General features: G+C 37.0%; 1 protein-coding gene across 1 annotated transcript in view; it reads right to left on the bottom strand.

Moving 5' to 3' along the window:
- LOC137388182 (cAMP-dependent protein kinase type II regulatory subunit-like) overlaps positions 1–17,626 on the bottom strand; it is a 37,655-nt gene extending 20,029 nt beyond the window's left edge. Inside the window, exons 1-6 of the mRNA XM_068074686.1 lie at positions 17,458–17,626; positions 12,818–13,145; positions 11,428–11,459; positions 5,159–5,221; positions 4,128–4,177; positions 1,663–1,743 (exon numbers count right to left, since the gene is read on the bottom strand). Coding sequence (XP_067930787.1) covers positions 1,663–1,743; positions 4,128–4,177; positions 5,159–5,221; positions 11,428–11,459; positions 12,818–13,145; positions 17,458–17,626 — 723 coding nt within the window. The remainder of the gene's footprint in view (positions 1–1,662; positions 1,744–4,127; positions 4,178–5,158; positions 5,222–11,427; positions 11,460–12,817; positions 13,146–17,457) is intronic.
- Between the last annotated feature and the right edge of the window lie 1,060 nt (positions 17,627–18,686).

Here is an 18,686-nt window from a genome sequence, read left to right as displayed (position 1 = left end):
TTATCTTTGAACTGAAAAACAATGTATACAATAATTATACATAATTAATAATGTATACAATAATTATACATAATTAATAATGTATACAATAATTATACATAAATAATAATGTATACAATAATTATACATAATAATGTATACAATAATTATACAAAATTAATAATGTATACAATAATTATACATAATTAATAATATATACAATAATTATATATAATCAATAATGTATACAATAATTATATATAATTGTAAATAGTTATAATACTGAGACAGCGGCATGGGACTTATTGGTGCAGGTTACAAGGTCAAGGTTACAAGGTTACAAGCTCAGAATTGATCATCTTCCGTTGTGACTGAACAATGACTCGTTGGGACTTTGGCTCAACAACTTCTAAGTGAAACAGAAAAAAATTGTGCATAATGGCTACATTTACGTATTTGACAGATGTAGTTACTTCAATCTAATTTTGGTGATCGTAAAGTTTTTATGTATCTTGAAGAAAAGGTATTATGTGTGAAGTTTTATGAATACGACAATGCTATCTACAGGATACACATATAAATAGTATCTTTGGTGTATATTTACAGGATACACATATAAATAGTATCTTTGGTGTATATTTACAGGATACACATATAAATAGTGTCTTTGGTGTATATTTACAGGATACACATATAAATAGTATCTTTGGTGTATATCTACAGGATACACATATAAATAGTATCTTTGGTGTATATTTACAGGATACACATATAAATAGTATCTTTGGTGTATATTTACAGGATACACGTATAAATAGTGTCTTTGGTGTATATTTACAGGATACACATATAAATAGTATCTTTGGTGTATATTTACAGGATACACATATAAATAGTATCTTTGGTGTATATTTACAGGATACACATATAAATAGTATCTTTGGTGTATATTTACAGGATACACATATAAATAGTATCATTGGTGTATATTTCCAGGATACACTGTATATGGTAAAAGGTCCTGCACTAGACAGTCATAGACTTCTAAAAAGGCTCCAGCCTTTCCTCCCTAATAATGGTGTGTATAGATATATATATATATATATATATATATATATATATATATATATATATATATATATATGTATGTATGTGTATATATATATATATGTATATTTGTATGTATGTATATATGTATATATATATGTATATTTGTATGTATGTATATATATAACAACTGTAATCCCAGTAGTCATTAACAACTGTAATACCAGTAGTCATTGGGGCACTGGGCGCAGTAACACTGGCGGATAAAATGTGGCTTGCCCAAATACCAACAGCAATCAACTCAGGTGAGTTGCAAAAAAGTGCGCTATTGGGAACAGCTAAGATCTTGAGGCGATTTCTCAAACTCCCAGGTCTCTGGTAGGAGACCCGAGTTAGAGCAGAAATTACCACCTATACGGGTTACCGGGGTGAGGAAACCTTTTTATATATATATATATATATTCTAAGTGTGTATATATATATTCTAAGTAAGGCTGTATTTATATCATAAGAAGTTTAACTGAGAGAACTTACAATCTATTACAAATTATTGTACTTACTATTCATTGTGTGACTGTACTTACTATATGTTAAATGGTTGTACTTACTATCTATTCGGCAGATGTACATACTTACAGGTGCCAGGGCCTTGAACATGATAATCGAATATACTGAGACCGAAAGCCTCCTAGTCTGACTTTCATCCTTCTGAAAGACCTGGTAAAACAAACGTTTGGCTTGAACTACAAGCTAAACTTGCTAAAGCTTTTAGCATGACAGGATTCTACTTGCTAAGAGCTAATCAAGCACCTGCTAACAAGAGTCAACCAGCTTCAACTGGCTAACTGCTAAGCAAGCACCTGCCCACATCATTCAAACTTTAATTAGAGAAAAATGCCAAAGAACGCTTTCCAACTAGTTTACCAAGGATTCAATAATTTCTTTATCAAGTACTGGAAAAAGCCTAGCCTGTGGTCAGTGAAAGTTACTGAGCACAGAATGGTTTACAAAACGTTATTGGATACTTGTGAATGCCCACTAAAATTACTGGGTGTAGAGTCTAAAAGTACAGGTACAAGTCTCTAACCAAATCTTAAAAGTTGACTTGCAACAAAATTCACATTACAGTTATTTGGTATCAAAAGATTCACCATGTCTTACTTTGCTGTGTTGTAGGTGCAAAATATGTAGAAATGTGATTACAAGCCCTTAAAAGCTCAAAAACGAACAGTTAATCGCAGCTATCACAAAACTGCCGTAGATTAGAATCTCTTTCCAAAACAGCTCAATCGGGACGTAGTTGTACAATATGGCTTCTGTTTACACTTTCACGTAACCTCATTCATCGAAATATTTTCACAAATATACTTCACGCATTTAATAAAACTATGCATATTGTTCTTACGTCTTTATTTCATCGTCATTGTAATGCTGTCACTTTCAGCACTGATATCCTATAACCTACCGTAAAAATTTGTTTAAATTTTCAACCTTAGCTTGAAGGAGTACATATCATTGTCTGATAAACATGCCGAGCCTGTTGGTCATCTGCGATAATCAAAAAATGCTGCAGAAATTATTCTCGAAGTATTGGGTCACATGATCAGATTACGACTAGACGATTAGACCAAGCCGAAACAAAACTGTAAAGTAGCAAAAATCTATATTTGATACGGGGTCTTCGGTAAAACCCGAAGTGTTGGTCCTAAACTAGTGCTACGAGAAGTTTCATATTGAGCCTTTTATTGGCCTTTCAAATCACGTGAGAACATCACGTGACAAAACAATAAACAAATGTAATGACCACGTCAGAGAAATAAACTGATTCCAATCTACGGCGGCTTTTCGTTTTTGAGCTTTTAAGAGCTTGTAATCACATTTCCACATATTTGGCACCTACAACACAGCAGAGTAAGGCATGAATCTTTTGATACCAAATAACTGTAATGGGAATTTTGTTGCAAGTCAACCTTTGAATAAGCTTGTTAATTGAAATTTACTTGAAAATCTTTGCAAAGTTTAAAAAACTACCAATGGGTGGTTTTAACATGTCTCGGAAATGTCACTTTTTTTCTCACAATTGTCTACAGAATATGTATAAAATCTGAACAATCGGCTTCAGAGTGTGACTCCAAAACAGGTGTAGCATTTGAGGTTGTCTTCTCTCTTAGCTTTCTATAGTTCTCATAATTTTCACATTATGGCCACTTTATCGTGAATATACAGGATATGCAGTCATCGACTCTATTTATATATGATTCTGTTTATTCTTACATACGGTAATTAATGGCTTGTTATCATAGAGAGCAGACAAAAATCAGCAAAAAAGTTAGACAGATATGACAGCTTTAGGTATGTCGAATGAGCTTTGCAAATTTTATTTTATAATATATATTATATATTTTATAATATATATTTTATAATATATGGTGTCAAAAAATGCATATTCGTGAAAACCAACCAGCCATTTCTGAAAATGTTAGCAAAGACTCTTTTATAGAGATCGAACGTTGGGCACTTGTTACCGATGTATACCTTTTGTAATTGTAATTTTATATTGTGATTGTTTAAGTTATCACTGAAAGATAACATTTATATGTTACTAAAAATCAGTATTTGGTTCAGTTTTAGACTTGGCAATCAGTCGACAGTCAAATTATAATAAACATAAAAGAATAAATGCATACACATATAGCCTATATGTGCCTATATAAATATATATATATATATATAAATATATATATATATACAGTGGATATATATATATTCCCATATATATTTATGTCCCTATATGTAAATGAATTAAAGTTGAGAATCTGGTTCATCACTTTTTAGTTGTACTAACTATACTAACAACTACTACTAATACTAGCTATAGTTAATATGCTTAACAATGTACTGTAATTAGCGAGTAATTGCCGTAGTGAGCAACTAGCAAACAGTTAAGATGGTGAGCGACTAGCAATTGTGTGGCGCAGTGAGCGATTAGCAAATGGGTGATACAGCAGGCAACTAGCAAGCAAACGACGTAGTGAGCAACTAGCAAACGAATATCATGGAGAGGATTTAGCAAACTAAAAAGATTTTTTCAAGGTACTCACTGGTGTATCATCATCTTCATCTTTGGAAGGATCATACTTCTCAGCAGCAACTAGAAACATAAAGCAAATGATGATAGCAATAAGACTAATACTAAGATATGGCAGCATTGTGACTATGAGTGCAGCAGCTACAATGCGCAACAAAATTAGCAAGGTATTGACTATTGATGTAGTCAACTGCTTCCAACAATATGCTGCTAAGGGCATGGAAAAACCTCTCTTTTTCTCTCCCTCTTGAAATCCGTTGTTTTGACAACGACTGTATGGAATTACCACACATCCCTATATACAGAAGATGAGCATGGCATGTACAATTGTCATATGACTTAATAATAGCAAAAAACTACAATTTCTGTTTCCGAAAGCGTATCATTAATATAAGCTAACCAAACAGTCGTTTATGGGCCATTGGTAAACAAGTGTACATCAAAAACTAACTCCTAAATTTGTCCAAACCATAATACATCTTTTGTGCTTTTTCTGAAAGCAGGTTTGTCGCTCTCTGCTGAAAGATCTTAAAACACTCATCTACTAGCGGTGTATCATACGGTTGTAGAACTAGAACACTCATCTACTAGCGGTGTATCATACTGTTGTAGAACTAGAACACTCATCTACTAGCGGTGTATCATACTGTTGTAGAACTAAAACACTCATCTACTAGCGGTGTATCATACTGTTGTAGAACTAGAACACTCATCTACTAGCGGTGTATCATACTGTTGTAGAACTAGTCTACTAAAAATAGGGCTGGCTGATTGCATAAGCCATTGCTGCCACTATCCTGTTACACAGGCACCCACTTGTCTAAATACAAGCGCCTGTTGTCAGTCCTCTAGGCACAAGCACCTGTTGCCACTCCTCTATGCACAAGTACTTGTTGCCACTCCTCTATGAACAAACACCCGTTACCACTCCTCTATGAACAAACTGTTACACCTGTTACCACTCTTCTATGCACAAACACCTATGATGAACCTGTAGTAATATCTGTGCTAGGTCATGAGAATATGCCTTTCAGGCATGCTGACCTGATTTGCGTCTTTGGGAGCCTCTGTAAGCAGCAAGAGGAGGTTCCTGCTCTGGCTCTATGTCTACAAAACACATTTTATAACAACATTATTAACATTGCTTATAAACATCTAGCAATTGCATGAGCTACCAGCTCAATCAGGTAGTGAACAAACTACCAAAAAAATAACCTTAAAGGTTGACTTGCAACAAAATTCACATTACAGTTATTTGGTATCATAAGATTCACCATGTCTTACTCTGTTGTGTTGTAGGTGCCAAATATGTGGAAATGTGATTACAAGCTCTTAAAAGCTCAAAAACGAACAGTTAATCGCAGCCACGCGAGACCGCCGTAGTTTGGATTCTCTTTCCAAAACGGCTCAAATGTGACGCATTTGTGAGAGATGGTTTCTGTTTACACTTTCATGCAACCTTATTCGTCGAAATATTTTCACAAATATGCTTCACGCATTCAATAAAACCATGTCTATTGTTCTTACGCGTCTGTTTTATCATCATTGTAATGCTGTCACTTTTAGTACTGATATCTTATAACTTATCATAAAAGTTCATTTAACTTTTTAACCTTACCTCGAAGGAGTACATATCATTGTCTGATAATCATGACGCGCCTGTTGGTTACCTGTGATAATCGAAAAGTGCTGCAAAAATTATTTGCAAAGTATTGGGTCACATGATCAGATTATGACTTGCCGGTGAGACCAGGCCGAAACAAAACTGTAAAGTAGCGAACATCTATATTTGATACGGGGTCTTCGGTAAAACCCGAAGTGTATGTCATAAACTAGTACTACGATAAGTTTTATATTGAGCTTTGTATTGGCCTTTCAATTCACGTGAGAACATACGTCACAAGACGATAACCAAACTTCGTGGCTACGTCATCGAAATAAAGAGATTCCAATCTACAGCAGCTTTTCGTTTGTGAGCTTTTAAGAGCTTGTAATCACAATTCCACATATTTGGCACTTACAACACAACAGAGAAGACATGGTGAATCTTTTGATATCAAATAACTGTAATGTGAATCTTGTTGCAAGTCAACCTTTAACAGCAATCTAGTTATATGTGGTATCAAATGCCAAGTTTAACTTCGGCTAAAGACAAAATTGATTAGTACCATGTATGACTAAACAGCCTGGATTTGCTTCTTCTGTTAGGCATTTATAAGACTTTCAAGCTTAAAGGGTAAGAATTCTTCTGATGAGCTGATACAGTGAACATGCGGTCAATAGTCAGTCAGGTCAATAGTCAGCCGGGTGAACAGACAGTCAGGTCAACAGTCAATCAGGTCAACAGTCAGTCAGATCAACAGTCAGTCAGATCAACAATCAGTCAGGTCAACAGTCAGTCAGGTCAACAGTCAGTCAGGTCAATAGTCAGTCAGGTCGAATTATAGTCAGTCAGGTCAAAAGTCAGTCAGGTCAATAGCCCGTCAGCCATTATGAAGGCTTTCTGTAGCAAAAAAGTTAGCATGAATCAGCAATTGAATTTTGACATTTTCTGGTACAAGCAATCTTTGACTTTTACCTGCATCAGCTAGTACTTTACTATATTGGTCAATTACTGCTTGTGCAAGGTTCCGAGCTCACCCTTATATATATACACATATAGGCCTATATATATATATAATTACAACGAGGGTTCTACTAGATTATAAAATAATACAGTAAAGTAATACTAAAATAAAAGAACTCTACAAGAAATAGGAGCAAATAGTAATAGTTTGCAGGCCGAAGATTGACAGAAGTCATTAAACTGCCAGTAGCTGAAAGTTAAGTACAACTATGTTACATAACTACTATATATATATATATATATATATACTATATATATACTATATATAGACTATAATATATAGATATATATATACTATTATATATATACTATATATAATATATATATACTAGCTGTGCTACCCGGCGTTGCCCCGGTAATAAAGTCTTTAGACAGAAAATTGATTTGTATTTAACATATAATAACATTTGTCATTCTAACTTTCAAACTATATATGTGACCCAGGCAGTCAGAATGTACAATCGTGCTAAAACAACATTTTTGAGTTATTCACAGATTCAAAATCAGCAATATCTGAGCATTTTAATGCAATTTAAATTTTTTAAATCGGATTATATATGCCCAGGTTATGCAAGATTTAGTAGAGAAGGTCTCACGATGAACTAAAACTGTTGTTTTGAGTTTAGGCAGGGTAAAGTTGCCGATTCATGAATCGTAACTCATGGTATTTGTTTACAAATCAAAATGCCATAGCAACAGACCACTTAATCTCAAGCCATATTGATGAAACCTGGCATTCTACACATTAAAGCCCTGAAAAAGATAATGGTCACATTTTTATTTAAATTTGATTGTCGGTTGACCTTCTAAAGGTCAGGGTAAGGTCAGCAATATATGTGGCTAAAAGCTGACCTTCCTGGAGATTTACATTAAAAGGGTATGCTTCAAACTGGGCACTTCTCATCAAACTATAATGCTATGACTGCATATATTGTCCATCAAAATTGTCCATCTATACAAAAGGTCATGGTAAGGTCAACGAAAGGTGACCACAGAGGGCATCAAGATGCGGAAATATCAACCAAACTCATCAAGTGACCATTCAATCTAGAGCTATATTTATGTAGTTTAACACTCACACATTGTAACACAGAGTACACAGCAGAGATTTATTGTAGCCCATTCAACGATATTGCTTGTTATATTAGTGGCAGTTTGTCCCAACACAACCATATCAATTGTGTCCTTCGGTAATCCTTGATACACAGTTCTAACGAGGCTTATTTGTTTAGATGACATAAAACTAGTGCAGAATTCTTTACATTTGCATCCAATTATTAGTTTGATGTCAACGGCTATAATGGGAAAGTTATCAGCAGTGATAGGCTGATCGTTATTCTCTGTAATTTAATTAATTAGGATGATCGCTGTTACTCTCCTTATCGTTAGCAGCCACATATTGCGTAAGCAGCTGTATTTCTGAGGTTTCCTTATTATCACAATCCTCATCATTGCTTTCACTATAATCTGAGGCAGCTGACTTAGATTCTATGTAGAAATACTTAGAATTACACCTAAATTATTAGCGTCAACTAGCCGTAATTTGTGCGACGGTTTATTTTGTTTTAGCCTGAGGCGTTGAAACAGAAAATAGCCACATACACGCGGCCACCCGCAATTAGAGTCTATACTTAAGATCTTGGGTTATGGCAAATTCCATAGCAACCACCGATATGGGTAGATTTAAATGGCAATTCTAGCTTTATGATTGGTCAGACACAAAAATAAACAAGACCACGTGAAAGAGCAGGGTTGAATGCACTATAAACCACTGTTTACTAAAATAGTGACGGTGAGTCATATAATAGCATATAGCACGCGTTGCGCTCTATTGTGAACAATCCAATTACCGCACGATTGTACATTCTGACTGCCGGGGTCACATATCATGAAATAATTTTGTGTAGTTGAAATAAATTAAACGAGAAAATAGAAACAACTAAAGGTTTTCAAACTTCGTTAAACAACTGTTACTTTCAAACTTCATACCATAGGGGAAAGGGTTTGTGCAGGACAACTAAATTAAAAATAAATAAAACAACTATAGAAGTTTTCAAAAAACTGTAAATTTAAAATTTCATAACTTTCAGTTTTCTCGTTGTTCGAGATCCAAAACAATTTTTTCCCATTGGAATAAATGTATGTAAATTTTAATCCATTCCAAGACAAGAAAACAACTTTGGTAGAGTACTTAACACCATAAACTGTACTGTACACTGCATACTAAAAATAAAAACGGGTAGAAATTAGATGGTGTTTAATTTTAATGAAAGGTTTTTTATTTAAGATGATGGAAAAAGAAAACAAAAGTAAACATTTCGTATGTTTTGCTCTTAAAACATCAAAAACTTTGAAAGTTAAAATACAACAACAAAAATTGCAGAAATTGATAATGAAACAGCAAAAAATGCAACAGATCAGTTGCATCAAAAATCGTAGGAAAAATAAAATATAAACAGCAATGGCACGTTTACTTCACATCTTTGAAGGAGAACCATCTTCCAAAGCAATTTAGGGTAACTCGACTGAAGGGGTTATCTCCCTAACAAATCTGTTCGGTAGAGGAGCGGTCGTTCCAGATGGTTCCTCCTTTTTTGAAAAGAATTTATGAAGCGTAAATTACTTTTCCGTTTGTTAACGAATGTTTCCATGCTGCTTCCGGAGCGGTTCTAATTCTAATGCGCATGCTCGGGTTTGGTCGAAAACCAAATTTATGTTAGAGTGTAAAGAAATTTGCCGGCCTTTACTTTGGCACAATCTAGATCAGGAGTGTCAAACTCAATTGTAAAAGGGCCAAAATTCAAAACATACTCTAGGTCGCAGGCCGAATAAGATAAACATTTATTTAATACACCAAAACTAAATGTTTTTGGAACATAAATACAAGTAAAAACAGACAGGAATATTATTCTGAAACAAACTTAAACCATAAAGGTTGACTTGCAACAAAATTTATGTTACAGTTATTTGGTATCTTAAGATTCACCTCGTCTTACTCTGCCATGTTGCAGGTTCAAAATATGTGGAGATGTGATCACAAGCTTTTAAAAGCTCAAAAATGAACAGTTAAAAAAGTGGTTGTAGGCTGGAATCCCATATTTTGACGACGTATTCAACTCGACAGGGTTATTGTTTTGACACGTAATGTTATCACATGAAATCAAATGCCAATTAAAGGCTCAATATAAAACACCTCGTAGCACTAGTTTATGACAAACACTTCGGGCTCTACCAGAAAGCCCTATCAAATATAGATGCTCACTGCTTAAAAGTTTCGTTTCAGCTCGATCTAATCATCGAGTCGTAATCTGATCATGTGACCCATATTTCCCGCTATATGGTGTGAACAATTTCTGCAGCATTTGTCGACTATCACAGGTGACCAACCGGCTCCTCATGTTTATCAGAGGATGATATGCACCCCCTTGAGCTAAGGTAAAAAAAATAAACTGATTTTTAGGCTAGGTTTTGAGATATCTGTGTTCAAGGTTACAGCATTACAATGATAATGAAATGGACGCGTAAGGACAATAAACATGGTTTCATTGAATACGTGAAGTATAATTGTGAAAATATTTCGACGAATAAGGTTGCATTAACGTGTAAACAGAAACACATTGTGTTCAGCTACGTCACATGTGAGCCGTTTTGAGAGAGATTCCAACCTATGGCCGTTTTCGTGTTGGCTGCGATCAGCTGTTAGTTTTTGAGCTTTTAAGAGCTTTTGAGAGCTTGTAATCACATTTCCACATATTTGGACCTCCGACACAGCAGACTAACACAAGGTGAATCTTTTGATACGAAATAACTGTAACGTGAATTTTGTTGCAAGTTAACCTTTAAAATACTTCTATTTATTTTTTGCTCTTCATAAAAATATCTTGTTAAAAAAAATTCAAATTTCTTTGCTCCTATGTCAATGTATATAAAAAATAAACTTAAATATCCCAAAAAGATTTGACTCTCCTTAAAAATATCTCCTATCAAAATTATACAAGTTAAAACTATGAACACGCTACAAAACATGGAAATATACATAAATAGTGTGCTGTTCAGCAATAACAATTTAAATCATTCAGTTTTCTTTGCTCTTATGACTTTGATCTGATTATATGATCGGCCATGATCTGACAGAAACAACAAATGGCCACAAATGGCCACAAATTCATTTACGTTCAGTGTAGAGGCGTGGTCACACGAGCACCGAACCGACATAGGATCGGTTCGGAGGCTGGTTCGGGTCGTGGCACATGTCTCACGACATCCGAAGTCACTTCGCTTCCTAGACAATATACGTATAGAGACAGGACACGGTTTCATCAGTAGTTGTTATGTATTTGAGTTAAATTTTTCTATTGTAAACAAAAAACTTCGAGGAACAATTATAATTACACAGCAGATTTATCAGAAGATCGTTCAGCTGCTCAAAATAAATCACTCGATACAAATATTTTGCCAACCCTTCCCATCAACATAATTATATTTTTTTTATTAACATATGAATGTTTTTTTATGCTGAGTACATAATAAACAAAAACAGTCTTTATCATAGTACTGTGGTTTTACATAAATAAATCAGTCAACGATACTTCATCAGGATGAATATGACACATTACTTATATTTTACACGAAAGAAATTCACAACTATTCTCTTACATTTATGCAAAACTTGAGTGCAACATCTTACATTTATGCAACACAATCACAAGTCCGGGTGAACCTTGTCGTAAATTGCTTCATGTTGTTTATTTAACGAAATAAAAGTATCGTCCCATTTCTTTTTTAACTTTACTCACACGCACGTAAGGAGAAATGTGACGCGTGCTCGCTAGAATTCTTGAATTTTAACCAGCCAATAAGAGCAAGGGTTCGGCCACGAAGTTCCGAGCAGTACTGAAATGGTTCGTTTCGGCCAGAAATGTCTTCGGCCGAAATTTTTACATCTGAGAGCGACGACGTTTTGCGTCATTTAGTTCGGCTCAGTGCTCATGTGACCACGCCTTTATGCTGGTGTTGTGGAGATCTCAGAATAGACAGCAGCGCTCATCAGGCTAACTGCTTTTTAAGCCTTTTAAGCATCAAAAACCGTCAAAGTATGCATAAATGCAATCAGTTGTAAGCATCAAAATCTACATAAATATATTGTTTATGGTTCATGGTAAGCAAAACTTTTTCTTTATTCAACGAACGATATAAAACTCATGACACTACAGATTTCTGTAAGGGACATTGACAGAACAAGAGCTATCACTTCTTTATTGCAATAGCTCTTGTTCTGTCAATGTGTCCATGGCAGAAATCTTTCACATCTGATTCTGTATCTATTTCAACATCTTTATATATGTATAATATTAGAAGATTATTTAGACAGCCTGCCCCATGGTGCTCCTCATCAATGTTTTGATTCTCTTCAATGCAGAAAAGGATCACTCATTCACTGCATTAGTGGCAGACGAAACTAATACTAGATTAGGAGGCTCTTCACTTTGTCGCTAGTTGTGATAGACCAGCGATGGAGTGGAGCGATGAAGCGAGAGCGATGAAGCGAGTGTGATGAAGCTAGCAATGAACTAATTTACGCTAATTTACTAGCAACTAGCGCTGTAGCGTTAGTTGCTAGTTGTTGGAAATTCCAAGTGAATACGCTTAGACTGCAATTCTTAGTACTTAATCACCAAAAACCATTGAAAAGTTGAGGCGGATCAGCCGCCCAGCCGTTCCAGGGAATACGAGCCTGTCAGTGCTTCATATCAATGGGCCATGGATAGCAATAATGTAAAATGATTTTCCGGGCCAGATAAGATTACAAGGCGGGCCGGATGTGGCCCGCGGGCTGTGAGTTTGATACTTGTGATCTAGATTCTAGACATACAGTAGAGAAAATGGGTAAGGATTTTATTTGCTCATATTTCGGAAAAAAATCCCTTAGTCGAAGAGCAGGAGGTTCGGAGTTCGAACCCTCGTGCAAAATTTTGTGCAAGTTTTCGCGCAAGTTGCCTGCAGAGTTTCCTTTCCCATTTTGTCAAGCTTATCAGCTGGACTCATTTGGGAAGCGAACTCCAATAATTCTTCATCACTTTGTGGGCAGTTTCTTCGTGAGGGCCGAGCCCTCCTGGCCCCTTTCATATTTGGCCTTCTGCGTCGAGGTTTGCCCCTGTCTTTTCACCACATAGGTGTGGTTGGGCCAGGCGGTTATGACTTGGTAAGGGCCCACGAACTTAGCTTGTAGCTTGGCGGTTGCCCATTTCGCCGCCGCCTGTTTACCAACCACACCCAATCCCCAGGTGTGAGGATTGGTGGTTGAGGAGTGACGGGGGAGAGGGGCTGTCTTCCGCTGGACAGAGCCCCAAGGTACCTGAGAGAAAGGCATACTGCTTACTTTGGAGGGACTCATGCCTGACTCTTCTAGGTGTAGTGGTTGCAATGTGTTATGGGTAGCGGTGAGGGTTACTTGAGCTGGAGTTCTGGGTCGGCCTGATTGTCTCCACTAGGTCCATTTGGGTGAGGCCTTGGCTGAGTCGGTATTTCGTTTTTCCCTAGTTTCCGCAGGGGTTTTATTGCAGCTAGTAATGGGTGCTACTGCGGTGGCCTTCTTCCGTTGCCCGATACCGTTTTCTTTTGACTAGAGCACTTCTTTCAGAGATGCCCTCTGCCTCCACATCCTCAACAAATGGCAGGCTTCTGGAGGTTCGTTGGCCTGCTTTGCAGCTGCTTGACCTGTTCCGCCAGCTGCTTCACTGTAGATAGCAGTACATTCAGGGTGTCCTGTTTCACACTGCGTACTGCACCATGTCCCATATTGGCCTCTGGGTCTTTTATTTCTTCTACCACAGTTTAGACGGCTCTACCCAGGGTCGATTTTTTTCCAGATATGATCTGAAGAAATTCTCCTACAGCCCATACTGCATCTATGAGAGTTTCCGTGGGTACCGCTAAGAGGTGCCGCGGTAGGACGGGGTGGTTTAGGGAGTTTTAGAAGTACTCCTTTGCCATGTTGCTTCTGATTGGTTTGGGCAGCTCAGCATAGGCTATTTGAACTAGTCGTTCAATTTCCGTCGCGTGTTCCTGCAGGGAAGTTTGGGTTCCTTTTTTCAAACTGATCAACTCTGCTCGGTCTTGTCGGAGAGATAGTCCAAATCAGGCTCGGATGGCTTCAAAGATGGCTGCCACCCCGACTGCCCTTCTGCAAGACTCTGCCTCTTCCTTCAAAACCTCTCTGAGATGCAGTGTGCTGGCCCCTTTGGCCTACCTATTTGCAGCTTCGATTTCTCAAAATCTTTTAATGAAGTATTCTGGGTCTCTGACGACATTATACGCGGGCGTTTTGAACTGAGAGGCCGGTTCTGGGTTCCGACTGAATCTGACAAGTTGCCCAATGGCGTCAGCTAATCTGTCCGTGTCCCGGTCTTCACTCCTTGCCCTCCTTTGAGACATGACTGAGCTTCTCTTCGAGTGAGAAGTACTGTTATAGATGATCGTGGTCTGACTCAGAGTCCTTGAGCCTTTTTGGCAGTATCGAGCATCTCGCAGAGTGGGGGATGGTTGGCGTAGTGCCAGTCATCAACCTTTCTCCGGAGTGCTGGATAACCTGTTTATTCTAAAACACCAGGTTTCTCTACGAATGGTGGGGATAGCCGTACAGCTGTCTTGGCCAGATTCTGAACTCTCAGTGTTTGCCGTACTACTCTGGTTTTCCTCTACTGAGGCTGCTTTTGCAAGCAGGGCAAGAGGTCTGCCGGAGTTTAATTTTTACATTTCTAGATGGTGCCTGCCGGGCTGCGCGCTGCTGGGCTCGGCACGATCTCACTGTTGACACAAGTGTAAAGGAACCTGTCGGCCTTTACTTTGGCACGGTCTAGACCAGTGATTTTCAACCATTCTGCCACAGCACACTAGTGTGCCGTGAGAAATTGCCAGAAATTATCCAACATCACTTTTTTAAAATTCAATTTTTACAAAACATTTAGTAATGTTTCTCTGTAAATTGTTGTGGAAGTCAGCACTGACTAACCACTTGCAATTGGGTTCTGCGTACAAGTTGTCTTACACCAAATGAGTAATAGCTCTCATGCACAACTGTAATGGTTGCAAGCAAGGTGACTGGTGAATGAGTGTGGTTCTTTATTTACACAAGCTCTATAAGCATGAAAAGACAGAGCAATTAAAATTCAATACAATCAAGCGTAATGCTGAATTGAGTTCACAAATAATAAATACTCAAACAGTTACTCTTGTAAATGTAAGAATGTCAAGGTACATGTATATATGTATACACAAAGCTGCACAGAGATAAGTTATTGTTACCACGCTGTTCCTAAAGATTCGTAACTTTTCGTAATTCTCAGTCCTTCGTTTTGTTGTTCGTAGTCTGTATCACTTGCTCTGTGCTTTTTGTTCTCCCCCTTAACACTGGAGCACCTTTGCTTATATACCAAAGGCTGAGTGTTAGTCTACAGGCTTTCCACGCAAGCTGGCTTTTAAATTACTAATTGCTAATTTGAGAATAGCTGAACACTTCACGGTAATTAAAACAGCTCAGCAAACCCATCACAAAATATTATATTATTGCCTGGTGTTCTTGAAGTAAAGACTGGGAGGGTAATTTACCGCAAAACCATTATTTGAACGTTGTGGCGTTCTATTTTTTGACCTTGCTTTAATGATGGCATTTAATGAGGGATGACGTTCAATAAAAGGGTGGCATTCAATTTTTCAACTAGCTGCTCAAGATTTTGGTAAGTTGAATTTCATTTAGCTAATAACAAATGATAACATAACATCCAACATAAATTTATAATATAAGATAATTCAATGAGCAACCAATGATAAAATATCAACCAACATAAAATTACGAGACAAAAATTTACTACAAAACATAATACAAAATAACACGGTGATCACTAGCATGTAATAAAATGTTTAATGCTGAAAATCAAATGATACATTACTATTGCAACAGTTCTCTCATTCTCCAGAACTGTCGGTTAGTTCTAAAATCGCTCTAGAATCAGCCTCGAATAGTTAAATGTCATTTTATTAGTAATGCCAGCATTAGCCCTCACTTGCTGAGGACATTCCAGTCCAGTCTTAAACGGGCGACTGAATATTGTTATCCTCAAAGCCGTTTAGTGCGTCGGTTAGTCTATATCCCTTAAACGATTTGCCAATTAGCGTCTTCGGATTCGTGCCTGCTCGACGTGTCTGCTAAAGTTTACTGTATACATACGTTCTCATAGTGCTCTGAAGTTTAACACACAACATATGCCATAGGAACGCTTTAATTGAATGCCCAGTCTTTGATGTAGTTGTCTCAATCTCCAGGCATGATGATCTGGGTGTCTATTCACGTGTTTGATGCACGGTCAACACATTTAATACTGACCCACAAACTCAAAGTCCATCGAAATCGGACAGGCCGTTTAGTACAATATGCCTAGTTAAGCACCTTTGATTACTAATTAGCGTGATGAATTTCAGTGTCATTCAATTATAGGTGGCCTTCAAATAAGGGGTGGCATTAGAATATTGGCTTTGTGTTCATCTAAACAGGCCCAGGTTTCACACTGACTGAGTATAAATAAATTGAGAAACTATATTGTGATTAAATATACTGTTCAGAGTGTCATTTTATAGCATTTTTGGTTAGTTGTGTACCACAAAATTTTTCAAATGTAAAAATGCAAACAGGTTAAAAAACACTGATCTAGACCATTACATACAGAAGAGAAAATAGGTAAGGGTTTCATTCGCTTATATTTCAGAAAAAAATCTTTTAGCCGAGGAGCTCATGACTATATGCTCTGCCCAACTGAGCGAGCACGCTCCCTTATATACAATAAATTTGCCCGTTTCCATGCCCGTATTCCCTAGGGAGGCTGGGCGGCTGAGCCGCCCCAACTTTTTATTGATTTATAGCAGCTAAGTACTAAGAATTGCATTCTAAACTCATTCACTTGGAAATTCCAACGATTTACTAGCAACTAGCGTTCTATTTTGTCTCCGTGTTGGTCTCACCAAATGAGTGATCTTGTGAGACTTTGTTAAGACTTGGAAACTGATCTTTATAGCTTATCGGGGGGTGTGAAGAAGACCCCCAAACTTGCATTTTCTTTATCATAGCATAACCGAATCAAAACATCGAAAAGGAGCACTATAATGGGGCAGGCTTGTCTAAATAATCTTATAATATCACACATATAAGGTATAAAGATGTTGAAATAGATACAAAATCAATTGTAAAAGATTTCAAAAGAAAAAAAAAGGGCAGAAAAAATTAGCCCTAACAAAAAACACCGAGGAAGCATTACATTGCATATACTTAGGTCCCAAAATAATTCTAAACAGAAGCATCGTAACTCGTGGATGCAAGGCTAAAATAATTAGCACGCGCATTGTGTATACTCTATATGCAAACGTCGTTAGTCACTATGCTGTTCTAGCTCAGTGGTAGAATATCCGGGTAAGAAACTTGTTGACGCGTTTGTGGTATCCGTCGTGAGTTCAAATTTCTCAGAACGCTGAATTTTAATATATAGGTTTGAAGATCTAATAGGCGAAATGACACGCAGATCCACATACACACATACTTTGAGAAATATATATATAGATATACCTATACACAGCAACTGCACACAAACAGTACATCAGAGTGTGTCAACTAAAAGCACTGACTGACTCAAGTCAATGACAAAAATTGCTGATGCTGTCACTAACTAACCTGAGTCGTCATAGGTCTCAGCATATTTTCGGTTAAAATATTCTTTGGCAAACTTGATAATATTGTCAGGCTGACTTCGGAGTACAGCGGTCGTGAAGTCACTGAGAGCATCAGTGAGGCCTGGCGGAGTTCTCAACAGCAATTCTTCCTTCGTCAGTCTTTTCGCCATATTTTCCTTTTTTTTACTATAAATAGAGTAAATTAAAATCACCTACCAGCGCTGCTAACCTTCTGTCTTTTGCTGTCTTTAGGTTTCTTTGGCTTTAAACAGCATGCCATTTGTTTTAACTTGTTGGCTCAGGCAATTAGTAGAGGCTTAGTTGCTTCTCTAACAAGAAGCATCGATGAAATATTTTGCTTTCCTCACAGGATTATTTAAGTGAAGAAAACAAACATTTAATTAAAAAACTTTTTGTGTAAGAATTTAATTTATACAGAGAATTTGAACAATGAATGCGAAAGACATAAAAACATATGATGACAGCTTTGGTATGCGGAGTCAGGCGAGTTGCTCAAGAAGAATAAAAAGTGTGTATACAAAGTGGTAGGTTGTACATGCGCTTGTACCAGCTGTTATACTCACGGTATGCAGGCCTAGAGACTTCTAGCAGTTCACTATAGGATGCAATTTCATTAATGCATTGTTGCTCCTGATTGTTTGTCGTAATGCCTCCTTTCTCTACCGAATCTATTTCGACCATCATTAAATACATCGTCATCTATTATACTATTAGTACTAGTAAAACAACAACTGAATCCAACTGGTATTTTTGCTATGGACCTGCCAACATTGAGTTTGTTTAAAAACTTGTAATTACAATGTTACTAAATGGCAAAATGAGTTACCCCCAAATCCTTGATGAGTACAACAGGTTGAGGAAGGCAAGAAGATGCTGTTGACTTAAATATACATATTATATATACTTCCATCGGCAGTCCATACATATGGTGCCATAAATGAATATATAAATAAAAATAAGCATCAAACCTGAAGATACAGGAACAGAAAAAATACTACTTACAGGGTAAGGCTAAGTATATGTAAGGCTAATACTACTCACAGGGTAAGGCTTAGTATATGTAAGGCTACTACTACTTACAGGGTATGGCTAAGTATATGTAAGGCTAATACTACTTACAGGGTAAGGCTAAGTATATGTAAGGCTAATACTACTTACAGGGTAAGGCTAAGTACATGTAAGGCTAATACTACCTAAAGGGTAAGGCTA

Source organism: Watersipora subatra, chromosome 2 (assembly GCF_963576615.1).
Source record: "Watersipora subatra chromosome 2, tzWatSuba1.1, whole genome shotgun sequence".
NCBI lineage: Eukaryota > Metazoa > Bryozoa > Gymnolaemata > Cheilostomatida > Watersiporidae > Watersipora > Watersipora subatra.
Note: the sequence above shows the minus strand (reverse complement) of the source record. Positions and strands in the feature narration are given on the sequence as shown.